At 38.1% G+C, this 13,099-nt stretch overlaps 1 protein-coding gene across 3 annotated transcripts; it reads left to right on the forward strand.

Annotated features, from left to right (window-relative positions):
• Positions 1-8,404: 8,404 nt before the first annotated feature.
• LOC145066255 (Zinc knuckle (CCHC-type) family protein) lies at positions 8,405-12,792 on the forward strand. Of its 3 annotated transcripts, none has more exons than XR_013688706.1 (6): positions 8,405-8,557; positions 10,324-10,662; positions 10,739-11,153; positions 11,436-11,710; positions 11,810-12,227; positions 12,526-12,792. XR_013688706.1 is itself a non-coding variant. In XM_079013460.1 (5 exons), exons 2-5 carry the CDS (start codon positions 10,345-10,347, stop codon positions 12,170-12,172), a joined length of 1,371 nt encoding a protein of 456 aa, XP_078869586.1. In that variant the 5' UTR covers positions 8,405-8,557; positions 10,324-10,344; the 3' UTR covers positions 12,173-12,792. The 3 variants fall into 3 exon arrangements, 1 of the variants encoding a protein (XP_078869586.1); XR_013688707.1 differs by having other exon boundaries at positions 8,440-8,557; positions 10,345-10,662; XM_079013460.1 differs by having other exon boundaries at positions 11,810-12,792.
• The last annotated feature ends 307 nt before the right edge of the window (positions 12,793-13,099 follow it).

Consider the following 13,099-nt stretch of genomic DNA (forward strand, 5'->3'; position numbering starts at 1 on the left):
CCTTAGCACCCTTTTCTTAGAGATCTCGAGTTTGAGGTGGTTCTAGGATGTAAGATCACGATTTTTGCATGGATTAGGAAGAGATTTTGATAAAACAAAGAATCTAAGTCATAGATCCAAGCATAACCTTACCTTAGATGAAGAGTTTGTGGAAATATCTTCTTGAAAGCCTCTTAATTTTCGAGATTTTGAATGGAGAGGAGGGATGAGTTCTTGAGTATTCTAGAGAGAATTTGTGAGAGATTTGTGAATGTGTGTGTGTGTGTGTTTCGACCGAGAGTGAGAGAGGGAAAGAAGAAGTGATCTTTGAGGTGATGTATGCATGGGTATATGAGATATGTTGCATGGATAACCATGAGGTAATAGTGAGGTGTCACTTGAAAGTCAACTCTCTTCATCTCCTCTTGGGTTTGGGCCTTGGGCCGAGAGTTTTGAAGGGAAAAGGAGAAATTTGGGCTTTTTGACCCTAAGCCCAATATTAGAGTTAGTTTGGGTGTTCATTGGCCTTATAAAATAAAATTGTGATTTTTATGCTTTATTAAGCTAGATTAGGTTAAATCATGGATCAAAGCGTTTAATTTATCTCATTCTAGGCCCAATATGGCCCAAAATATTGAAATAAATAAATGTGGGTCCAATTAGAGCCCATTTAAGGGTTCTAAGCCCATGATAGTCAAATTGGAAGCTTATTGGTCCATTTGAGTCCAACAAGGAAGTCCTAGTCCAAGATGGACCTAAACAAGAACTTCTAGGGTTTCCAATTACTTGTTGACTATTTGTAGTACTTGTATGAGGTATTTGATTGAAGTTTTTGAAGTCATATAATAGGTATCACACATGCTTTTAAGTTTTTGATTCACATTAACTTGCGTGTATAGATTACATGACACAAAATTTCCAGTGGTGACAGCTTAGCATTCTAAGTTTAAGTCTAGAAATCCTACAAATTCCTAGTTCGCTTAAACTAATGCTCTGATACCAACTGTGACATCCCCAAAATCACGGCCAGAAAAGACCGGTTTGTTTATGCTTTGTTTAAAAATCAGAGTAACATTTTAAATGAAAGTATTGCGGAATTTTTCCCAAAACAAAATATGATAAAGATTTATCAAAAGCATTTCCATAGAAATGTATTTCATTAAAAGACTTGGGATGTCATGTTCGTACAGATCAAAAGCATAAACAGTACAATATAAGCCTTACTACATTATTTCTATCTATAGGCCTATATCCGTAATCCCTCGTCCAACATCATATCTATGCTCAAGCGCCACTACCTGTAATACATAAAACTGAGTGGGTCAGGCTTGGGAGCCTGGTGAGCACATAGGGTTTTCAACCCACAATAAATAAGTTTATTAATTTCATCAATCAACAATAACCCGATTACCCATTCCCGTTATCCTCACTTTACATCCCTAAACACTTATCATAAGGGACCTAGCCTAAGGATCATCATCGGGACGGACACTACTGCTAAGGGGATTCCTCAGCAATAAATGTCCTAAAGGCAACCATGTGGGGGATGGACTACACCGGTGAACACATCGTTCACAAACACCTACAGGTTGCAAGCCTGCTAATGATCCACTGGACTGTCTAAAAGAGTTCGTGGTCGTCATCCATACTCCGCTAGATGACAAAATCAACAACATCAACATCGAGGCCTCTCATCATTTTATCACACATCACCTATTACATCTACCCATGTTTTACCCCAACATTTTCGTAGATATAAAATACATATACAGTTTAAATCATTGAAAACATGTATAAAAACGTTCATCCAGCATAGATAGCAAGTATTCAGATAATATGCACACATAGCATGTAATTTATATAAAATACTTCATATCTATGTGTAAGCTGAAAGTAACTATGCACTCACCTGAAAGGTGGTGACTCAGCACTCGGACAGCGCTTCGGTACTCTCAAAACGATTTTCCTTCGATAAAACCTAGTATCACTACCACTAGGGTTTAGTCTAATGATAACCGCGACTAATTAATAGTCTAGCTATTATTATTATTATATAAGCGTTAAACGATACTTATATAACCCATAATAATAGCCCAAGTACTTATTATAAGGTCCTAATAACATTACTATATTAAAACGTAAGCTAAACTAAAGATAGGTTAGGCGTAGCTCACTTACAGTGGGTTTTCTCGAAAACCGGGCTTCGCTGGAGCAGCGTTCCCAAACCGAAAGACCCCTTTTCTCGGGACTACGGGAGCCTTGGTGCTTCCTTCGGGTGCTAAAGGGTTTACCTAGGCTTTTAGGGGGGTTTGGGGGGTTAGAGAGAGAGTTTAGAGAAAGAAAGAAGTGGGAAAAGGTGTGAGAAATGAGGGTGCCCCGGCTCCCTTTTTATAGGCTGGAAAAGCCAAAAACTCGTCGAGTTGGCCTCAAACTCTTCGAGTTCCAGGCGTCACCATCTGGTGGCTAGCCTTGGGGAGGAAGCAACGGCCAGGATTGCGCCACGTCACCCGATTTCGCACAGCAGCCTCCCGACTTAGAAAAATCATAACTCTCGCATACGAGCTCCGTTTTTGACGTTCCTTTTTTTTCCACGTGTAGGTAAAAACAAGATCTACAACTTTCATTTAGACTCCGTCGGCTAATCTTGACCGATCTTAAATTTAACAGTAGGAGGAGATTAGACTGCTAAATGACCGCGAAGAATTCGTAACTCCTTCATACGGACTCCGTTTTCATCTGTCTTTTTACCGTTGAGTTCCTATTAATGATATCTTCAACTCTCATTTAGGTCGTGTAAGCCAAAAACTGCTCGAACTAAAATTCGAGTTTCGGACTGTACACTGCTAAGCCGAAACTTCGAAAAATCATAACCTCCTCATACGAAGTCAGATTTGGGCGTTCTTTTTATCGACGCTCTTAGTTTAATGTATCCTACAACTTTCATTTAGATTGCTAAGGCTAAATCTCGCTCTATCGTAAATTCACTATTTACGTTTCCCGGTGCCGTGCCGGTTTTGCCGTAAAACTTCGACGGGCCATAACTTCTTCGTTATAACTCGGATTTCGGCGTTATTTATATGTACGGAAACCTTGAGACATATTCTACAACTTTATGTAGAGATATCAGGCTTATATCACACTTTAATTTTGACGTTTATTTTTATTATTTATTAATTATACATTTATAATTAAATTTTAGGCACATAAATACACATAATACTCAAATATTTCATCTTTATTACTTCAAAAAGAGTTACAATAGTTGACCTAGACTATTACATTGACAAATATGCTTAGCCCTGAAACCCGGGCGTTACATAATCAACTCTTAGGACAAAAACTGAAGTTGCGGTGTGTGCGATGCCATCATCCTAAGCTCTTCCCTTTACTAGCAGAAGTACCTGAAACCAAAACTAAAACTGTAAGCACGAAGCTTAGTGAGCTCCCCCAAACTACCACATACCAAACAATATCATATAAACACATACTGGGCCTTGCCCACTGCATCGGACCGAAAGTCCGGAAACTGCATCGGATCGGAGTCCGGGACTAACCAGGGCCTTGCCCCCTGCATCGGACCGAAGCCCAGAAACTGCATCGAACCGAAGTCCTGGACTAACCAGGGCCTTGCCCTCTGCATCGGACCGAAGCCCAAAAACTACATCGAACCGAAGTCCGTAACTAACTGGGACCTTGTCCCTTGCATCAGACCGAAGTCCGGAAACTGACTGAGCATAACATGGCTTAGTATAAACATATCAACTAGCATAAGCACATATATTGTATATTGCATCGGACCGAAGTCCGGAACATATAACACAAAGCATACTTGAATCACAAAGACATCAAGCAATCTAACTACTGCATCGGACCGAGGTCCGGAACTACTGCTACTAAATGGGCCGACATTGTGGCCGTAGACCCGTTCCTACTGGAAGGAAGACTCACCTCGTAGTCTAGCTGCTGAATGAACTGCTCTGGAATTTGTCTGTTGCGGCTCCAGTTTCACCCCGGCTACAATTTCCATAAGTACACTCAATCAAATACTTATAACTATACTGAGGGTAAAATGACTATTTTTACCCCTGGTCAAAGTCAATCTCTTGGTCAAAGTCAACATACAGTTCACCTGACTCGTCGAGTTGGCCCACCAACCCGTCAAGTCCTTATTCTCATTCTCAATTCTGCTCGCTACTACTCGTCGAGTTTGGCATAGACTCGACGAGTTCCTATTTGATACAAATACTTAATCAATCTGCATCCGACTCGCTGAGTTGTATGAACAACTCGTCGAGTTCTCCTTCATCATATGAACACTCCAACTGGGACTCGTCGAGTTGTATGAACAACTCGCCGAGTGTAACGCCTGTGTTTCCGGGCTTGCCATATTTAGCAATGTAATAGTCTAGGTTAACCTTTGTAACCCGTTTTGAAATAATAAGATTGTATTATTTGAGTATTGTGTGTTTTGTGCTTAATTGCTTAATTATGTGGTTTGATTAATTAAGAATAAAAATAAGCGTCAAAATTTAAGTGTAAAATAAACTTAATATCTTTGAATAATGTTGTAGTAGTTGAAACGAGGTTTCCGAATATATATAGAACGCCCAAATCTGACTTCGTATGAGGAAGTTATGATTTATCGAAGTTTCGGCTTAGCGGTGTGGAGCCCGAAATACTCGATTTGAGATCGAGCGGTTTTTAGCCGAAGCAATCTAATCGAAGATCTCATTGTTGGTATCAAAGCGATAAAAAGTTAGGCGAGAACGGACGTCAAACGAAGAAGCTATGAATTTATAACGAAGTTTTTCTGTCGCGGCCTATTAAAAATAAATAATAAAAATAAATTCAAAATTAGCCAACGGAGTCTAAATGAAAGTTGTAGAGCGTAGTCTCACCTTCGCGTGGATATAAAGAACGTCGAAAACGGAGTTCGTATGAGGAAGATATGAATTTCCGAAGTTTATTAAATATTTGGTAATTAAATTTAAATGGAAATTCGGAGGCATTATCCGAAGGTGAGTCACCGGTCTGATCCGAGGTACGCCCCGCGTACTCCGAAGAGTGTTGACATTTCGGATAACGCATGCAGTGACGATTTCGGAAGCAGTACGCGTTGCGTACTACAGTACGCCCCGCGTACTCCGAGGCTTCAGCCTCCTATAAATAGGATCCGAAGGCAGCCGAGTCTTTTGCCAATTTCTTCTCTTCTCTCTCCCGTTTTGCATCGTTTTGCGTGCCAGAAATATCCCGAAGCCCCGGTATCATTCTCAAGTCCCAAAGCAAGTCCCGAGATCCCGAAGATCCCGAGAAGTGCGGTTCCCGAGCCGAAGCTCTGCCCGCGAGAAGTTCGATTTTTGAAGAGATCTTCCAGATCTGCTGAGGATTGCTATTTCTGCAAGTCGTAGTGCTGTCCGATCATCTTCTGATCAAGTGAGTGTATACTACCTTTCATAAACACGATAATAATACAAGTTTGGTTCGAGTGTATTAAGTATATTGTTGTTTATAAGTGTGAGTGTGTAGTTACCTTCTTCCAAATACAATAATATGAAGTATTTTAAATAAAATACGTGCTATGTGTATATATTTGGTTGTGTTATGTGTGAACGTGTATTCACTCTCTTCTATCTCATAGATATGATTTATTCTCTATGAGATATGTGTTATGTGTGTGTGTGCCTCATCTGTTATGTGGATTATGTGTTGATTAAAGCATGCTATACAGGTTTTCAAAACTATGTATAAAAATGTATATTTTATCTACTAATATGTTGGGTAGAACATGGGTAGATAGTTGGTGTGTAATAAACAGATGAGAGGCCTCGTTGTTGTTTGATTTAGTCATCTAGCGGAGTTTAGATGACGACCACTGGCTATTCTAGACAGTCTTGTGGAAACATTAGCAGGTTCGCCACCTGTAAGTGTTAATGAACTCGGGTGTTCATTTGCTGTACTCCATCCCCCTCATGGTTGCCTTATTTGACTTATATTGCTGAGGGACCCCCGAAGCATGTGTTGTCGCCCCGATGAAATATTCTTAGACTAGGTCCCTTATGTTAGTTGTTTTAGGGACATAAAGTGAGAATAACGGGAATGGGTAATTGGGTTATTGTTGGTTGGTGGAAATTAAATATGATTATTTATTGTGGGTTGAAAACCCTATATGCTCACCAGGCTCCCAAGCCTGACCCACTCAGTTTTAATTGTATTACAGGAAGTGGCGCGAGGGCATGAGATGGATGAACCATCAGTTGTTTTGATTGCAAGTCTGTATATGTTTATATTTGTTGAATGACTTGTAATGTATTCGTTTATGCTTATTGGTCTGTATCGGAACATGACACCCCGAGTTTTGATTATAATGAAAATACATTTCTTTTATGAAATGCTTTGGTAAACATTGTTTTATCATGTTTTGTTTTTGGGAACAAATTCCGCAACTCTTTCAAATCAAAAGGATTTACTCTGAAAATATTTTAAAAGCATAAATGAAAAAACGGTCTTTTCTGGCCGAGATTTTGGGGATGTCACACCGAGTCTGTTCTTGGGATATGAAGATTGCCTTGGACTCGCCGAGTCAGGGCATTGACTCGCCGAGTCCCTCCATGAATGAGTCCGATCTTCGACTCACAGAGTTCACCCAAAACTCACTGGTTCCATTCGACATAAACATAGAAGGGGGAAAATTTCGAGGACCCGCGACTCGACTCGCCGAGTCGGTTGCATGCACTTCTATACAATCGATTCTGCTCAAAACCACCGCATACAACTTATAGATCTGGGTTTCTAAGGCTTGTTTACCACGTAAAGTTTCCAACTTTACGTGTACGTATGCATGAAAAGGGATTTAAAGACTCAAAAGACACTTAAAAGAGTAGATCTAGGGCTTTCATGCAAAATGGCTCCATAAAGGAGTTAGATCTACGTTTTTGGAACTGAAACATGGCTAGATCCGAAGGCTAATCCACCCAAAGTGATCTCTCTACTATAAACAAGCTAAGAGATGGATAAAATGGCCTAAATGTGATTAACAATGGAGAATCACCCAAAGAAACAGAAGGAATCTGATTATTACCTCAATAAACTTTGTAGTGGGTGCAAGATCTTGGATCTCCTTCTACTCCTTTGGACCTAGCTTCCTTCCTCTTTTTAAAAATTCAAGATTCACACAAGAAATACTCAAAATGCTCAAGGAATGGCTAGGGTTTGCTAAATGATGCTCTGAGGGTGAAGGAGGCAAGTTTGGGGGCTCATAACATGGTTTAAATAGGGTGCAAAACCCGTGGATCTAGGGTTTCTTCCAGACTGGCGGACTCGCCGAGTCGCCAACTTAAACGTGCTCAAAATCTCGTCTCTACTCGGCGAGTCGGGCCTACAACTCGCCGAGTCCCAGCTAAAATGTCAAAAATTACTTAGATTAAGATACATACCAGGAACCAGGTGCTACATGCGGGCTAGATTTTTTTTTTTTATTTTTTTTATTTTTTTTTCGAACAACAATGAAATTAAGAACACACTAGACTAGCAAGAAACTGACTGGGAAAGCCAAAAAGTCAATACAAGAACATTAAGAAAAAAACAATGTTAGGGTGTTAGAGCCAATCGATCCAACTTATAAATTCCAATCTACTCCTATAATTAACCCAAAAAATGATTGGGTAGAAATGTTGTCGAAAAGACCCGCCAATCTCCGCTTCTTACCTGAAAACAATAAATTATTTTTACAACTCCAAATCACCCACCATATCGTCATGAAAACCACATCTAAACAATTTTTATAAGACTTTTGTAACTGCAATGGAGAGAACCATGAAAGTCAATCTTCAAAGGAAGTCAAAATCAGAGTAGAAATTTTTCACCATTTAGCAATCTAAGACAAAAAACCATTAGCAATGTGACAACCAAAGAAAATATGATTTATCGACTCCACACCATCATCACACAACAAACACGAAATAGACTGAATATCAAGCCCTCTCTTTTCCAAATTAGAGGGCAAAATAGAGAAAGTATGATATTGAGAGGCGGAGGGCAGATCATAAGGATAAGTGAGTGATCAAGGGACCGTGTAGTTTGTTAGTAACAAAAAAAAATTGAAAATAAAGTTTTGACATAGAAGCCTAAATTATTTTCTACATTACAAAATGACTAAACCCAAATCTTTTCTTTTACTTATGGTTTTGGTTTGGGTCTTTTTTTTCCTTGTTTTTTTAAAGAAATTAAAAAACTTAGATATAAATAAAAAAGTTTTTTTGTTTGTTTTTTTTTTTAGTTGCAATTTTCAACCATAAGATTGCCTACGTACATTTTATGTCCGTTTAAGTAAATAAAAGTGATTTTTTTTAATGACCGTTTAAGTAACAAATTTAATTTTTTTTATCCAAAATCCAAACCCATTTAGTATCGATTAACCGTGTAAGTTGAGTTTTCGCCGTGTCATATTTTGCCATATAGTCCGTATTTCTACAACATTAAGGGCTTCTCCAGGCAGGAGTGAAAAACGAGCCCTAGCTGCCTCACCTCGCTCTGCCTTTTGCTGTCTATTGCTGTCGCCGCTCACTGATCTTATCCTCCGGTAAAGTTATCATCTCTTTTGAATTGTTCCGCTAAAGGCTTGTCATCGATACTTATTATACGATGCTATTTCGATTCGGTTAGATTATAATTATGATTTAGATTGGAGAAGACGAGGGATGCCACTCATCGTCTCACCGTTTCACGATTTGTTTCTTCATCATTCATTGGCAATCTATTACGCCTGCCATTCAATATTCACGACTCACCCTCACGTCTCTCTTCTTTTACTCTGTCACCCTCTCTAATTTGCCGCCGGAAATCGACTCACGCCGGCCAGTTTCCACTTTCTCTCTCTGCTTCCGGCTTAATTCACAGCCTTTTTTTTAAAATGTTTTTCAGCTCTTTTGGATTTTGAAATACATGTACAACATACATTTAGTTTTGTTGAAGAAACCCTGAAATACATGTACAACATACATTTAGTTTTTCAGCTCTTTTGGATTTTGAAATACATGTCATCATAATAAAAAATATATGAGAAAAGTAAGTAGAGGTTGCTTCTAACTGAAAGCAGATTAAGGACATTAAGAAATTAAATTCATCATGGTTTTCACTTTTGAATGAGCGTACGGTTTTCACTTTTGAACATGCTTGGCCTATATCCTGTGTTTTTCAAATAAGAGATATCAAGAGAAAAAAATAGAGCAACAGATCAATGGTTCTAAATTATTAAGTAGGTGTTAACAAAAGTAAAATGAAAGGATCCATATTTGCTGATATGATTTATATATTGTTAAAAGATTTGGGGATGGATTAGAACGACTAAATGTTGTATATTACATTTAGAAAGGTTTCATGTTTGTTTTGATATCAAATTGTGTGAAAGCTTTTGATTCAATTTCTTTCTTTCAAGTTTCAAAACAAGGGACAAACCGGATTGTCAAAAAGGCAATTCACGAATCAAGTTTTTTTTGTTTCTTTCTACACTTTAGAATGTCTTCTAGACTTTAAGAATATGAATTTCGATATGAAAAATGTAAAAATAAACTTAAAATTAAGAAAATAATTGAAAATTTTGTTTTGTTTAGAAGATGACAATGTCAGATAAAGGTAAGGTTGTTTGGTATTCAATTATGAATGAAAACATTTGTCCTAATAATATTATGATTTGAAACAAAAATACAATTTTTTTTTTAATCTTTTGAAACTTACTAGTTTTAGGGCCTAAAGTTAATAAGTTGCAAGAGGCCTCTAAAATGTCATCAACAGCCCTTACCCATAATGCAATGCTACAGGTTGTTATCTTGTATTTGCATTTAAGCTCGTGTAACATGTGGAATTATGTGACTAATATTTCTATTACTAAGAGCGGTTTATCACTAATAATGATGTATAGAAGCTTAGGGATTAAGTGACATCTTACTGATCTAAGGGGTGAAAGGTTTCTGGTGCTTGATGTTGGTTAGTTTAGAAAGATCTGAACAGAGATTGCAGTTTGAGTCTCAATCTATAAGAACAACTTAGTACTAGGAGGATGTGTTAGCAAATCCCCTACAAGTCTATAAACTAATGCTTTTTTTTTTGTTCAAGCAGTGGATTAATTTTTTATTTTTGAGGATTATGCGCTTGTGAAGTAGTCTTAGTTGATTAAGATTAATGCACTATTTGAATTGATTAATCCAGTAATCTGATGTTCCATGTTGGTAAAAATGTCTTCCAAGTTATAATTTGATCAGTTAGTATATTTGGTATTGAGTTTGTATAAAGTGTGGTATTGTGATGATTATTGATTTGATAATTGATATAGAGGGTTTGGTTAATTAGGTGTTATTTGAATATCTGAAGATGTCCAACTCCAATAGAGAAGATTCAGACATTGATGATGATTTTAGTGATCTGTACAAGGAATACACTGGTCCACCAAGAAGTAATACTAATACAAGTGGGCCCGACACCACAATTACAAAAGCAAACAAAAGATCTTATGCTGGCTCTGATGAAGAGGATGGAACCCGAGACCCGAATGCTGTTCCCACTGATTTCACTAGCCGGGAAGCTAAGGTCTGGGAGGCGAAATCTAAAGCTACTGAAAGGAATTGGAAGAAACGAAAAGAAGAAGAAATGATTTGTAAAATATGTGGAGAATCTGGCCACTTTACTCAGGTATTCAAGATCTTATAGAATGGTTTCTTTCATTGCAGTTGGTTGTTCTTAGTTTTTTTATTTTTTATTTGGATAGGGTTGTCCGTCTACTCTTGGAGCGAATCGCAAGTCACAAGATTTCTTTGAAAGGGTTCCTGCAAGAGATCCTCAAGTGAAAGCACTGTTTAGCGAGAAGGTTATAAGGCAAATTGAGAAAGATATCGGTTGCAAAATTAAAATGGAGGAGAAATTTATGATTGTTAGTGGGAAGGATAGGCTGATACTGGCTAAAGGCGTAGATGCTGTTCACAAAATTAAAAATGAGGGGGACAAGAAAGTGACTAGGTCAAGGTCACCAGAAGGGAGAAGTCCTATTAGCTCTAGAATGGGAAGGTCTAATAATCCTAGTCCTAGAAATCCATCACATTATAACCAGAGGTTTAGCAGCAGCAGCAGGCAAGAGAAGATGATTGAAGATGTGCATAGGTTACCCAGGGGGTCCCCACAACTAGGTAAGGGATATCATATCGATAATATTATGCTTTCTTGTGTGGTTTAAGAGTTTAAGACCCACCCTTGGCCTCAAAATAAAATAAAATAATAATAATAGTAATGTTGTTTGTTGGTTATCCTTAATTTGATTTGCAGCAGCAGCGAGAGGTAAGTGTTGTTATGTTCAAGAATTATGAGTGAAGTTTGTGCGTTGAACGGATATACACATGTATCCAGATGGGTTGAGTTTAAGATTGTCTTGAGTCTCCAAGTGTTTAACACGCACTCTTCATTTGGTGAAGCTTATGGGAATGATGGTGCCCGGGGTCGGTCAACCCATTCAAAGTCTCCTTACAGTGGTGGTGGTGGTGGTGGTGGTTCATATGATGATGAGCGCCGGGCAGGGGCAGGGGCGATGCAAAGGAACAAAGGATGGGTGGATGGTACTGACAAGCAATCTAGCAGTAACGGCCCACAGACATTGGAGGACTTACATTTGGAATATAAGAGGGATGCAATGGAGATTACAGAAATTCGAGATAAGGAAGAAGATGAAGAAAATAACAGACATCGTCAGGTATACACTAACTACTACATACACTTTCGTATCTTTTTAATTATATATATGTATAATTTGTCTATTACTTAGTTATTAGTTATTATTATTAATTATTAGGCTGTGAGGGAAATGAGAGAAGATTACATGAAGAGGTTTGGTATGGTGCGAGCAATGCATGCAAAGCAGTGGGAAGAGTTTCTTCAAGTTGAGGCTCAAAGGCGTCAGCAGCCTCCTCCTCCTGCTGCTGCTTCAGGATTTGGTGGTTATAAACAGGATGATTACTCTGAATATGAGAGTTCTGGTTATGGTGGTGGAACTGGAAATATGGGAATGGATTCAAGGATAAGGTATCCAGATATTGACAACTATCCTTCTTCGAGGTCACATGACAGTTATGGGGGAGAGTTTCAGCAGCGTCAAAGTCAAAGGCACGAAGACTATGGGAAGGCATACAATAATAATAATAATAATAGATATTGAATCATCCATCAATCATCATGTAGTCTAGGAGGGACTACCGACTACTACTGGTGAGGTGAGTTGCTCTACTTATTAAACACTCTCTAATCTTGCTTGCTTTTCCATTTCCAGTTCCAACTGCTATCTCAATCTCATCTTTAATAAATACTCTCTCTCTCTCTCAATCATGAGGGGTATGGATGGTATATGGGGATGAACATTGTGGTCACTGTATAAAAACAAGACCTACACTTGAGAGAGGACAAAGGAAATATGTAAATGCTTTGGGGAGAGCATCTCATGTATTTATTACCATAGAAAAGATATCTTCTCTTTTACGAGGCTGGCTTTAAATGCTTGAGATATGTTTTCAGGGCCAGATCCAGATCCAGATTTTGGGGAAAAGCACTAAAGTAAGCTTAAGGTAAGGTAGGTATTTGTGTTGGGGCCTTGCCTTAATTTGATAATTTTAAGGTAAGGTAGGTATAGTATGGTACGGTATGACTATAAATTTAGTTTAGAATTGGTTCCTTAAACCTTTTGCTCTCTGTTTGTTTGAGCTATAAATGTTTGTAGCAACTGGTGGGGTTCATTGCTCAGTATGGATTTTAGCTTTCAAATTCTACTATTCTTTTCAAGTAGACATGTGACTATTTGCTACCAACAGTCCTTAGGCCTAGAGGTTTCTACATGATGTTGCCACTGGCAGAGCATTTAGTACAACAGTTACGGTTTTGTCAATGAGAATCTGACATCTGCTTTTTTTTTTTCCATGAAAAAAATGGCCATAATTCTTCTCAATAATAGATTAATTGTAGATGTTAAATGGTTTTGGAAAAAAATGGAAGCACAAGAGTATGTTAATGTTGTAGGATAAAAGATTTATGGGTTTATGGGCATGGAAAACTATAAGCTTAAATAGAGAAATTGCCAAATTAAGATTGAAAA

Source organism: Lactuca serriola, chromosome 8 (genome assembly GCF_051521515.1).
Source record: "Lactuca serriola cultivar US96UC23 chromosome 8, Lser_US96UC23_V15, whole genome shotgun sequence".
NCBI classification, from domain to species: Eukaryota; Viridiplantae; Streptophyta; class Magnoliopsida; order Asterales; family Asteraceae; genus Lactuca; species Lactuca serriola.

What these genes read in the sequence shown, in the direction of transcription:
- LOC145066255 (XM_079013460.1), top strand. Translation starts at nt 10,345, where the DNA reads ATGTCCAACTCCAATAGAGAAGATTCAGACATTGATGATGATTTTAGT. An exon ending in AATCTGGCCACTTTACTCAG is followed by an intron (nt 10,663 to 10,738) that starts GTATTCAAGATC and finishes TTATTTGGATAG; the next exon opens with GGTTGTCCGTCTACTCTTGG. An exon ending in CAGGGGGTCCCCACAACTAG is followed by an intron (nt 11,154 to 11,435) that starts GTAAGGGATATC and finishes CATTTGGTGAAG; the next exon opens with CTTATGGGAATGATGGTGCC.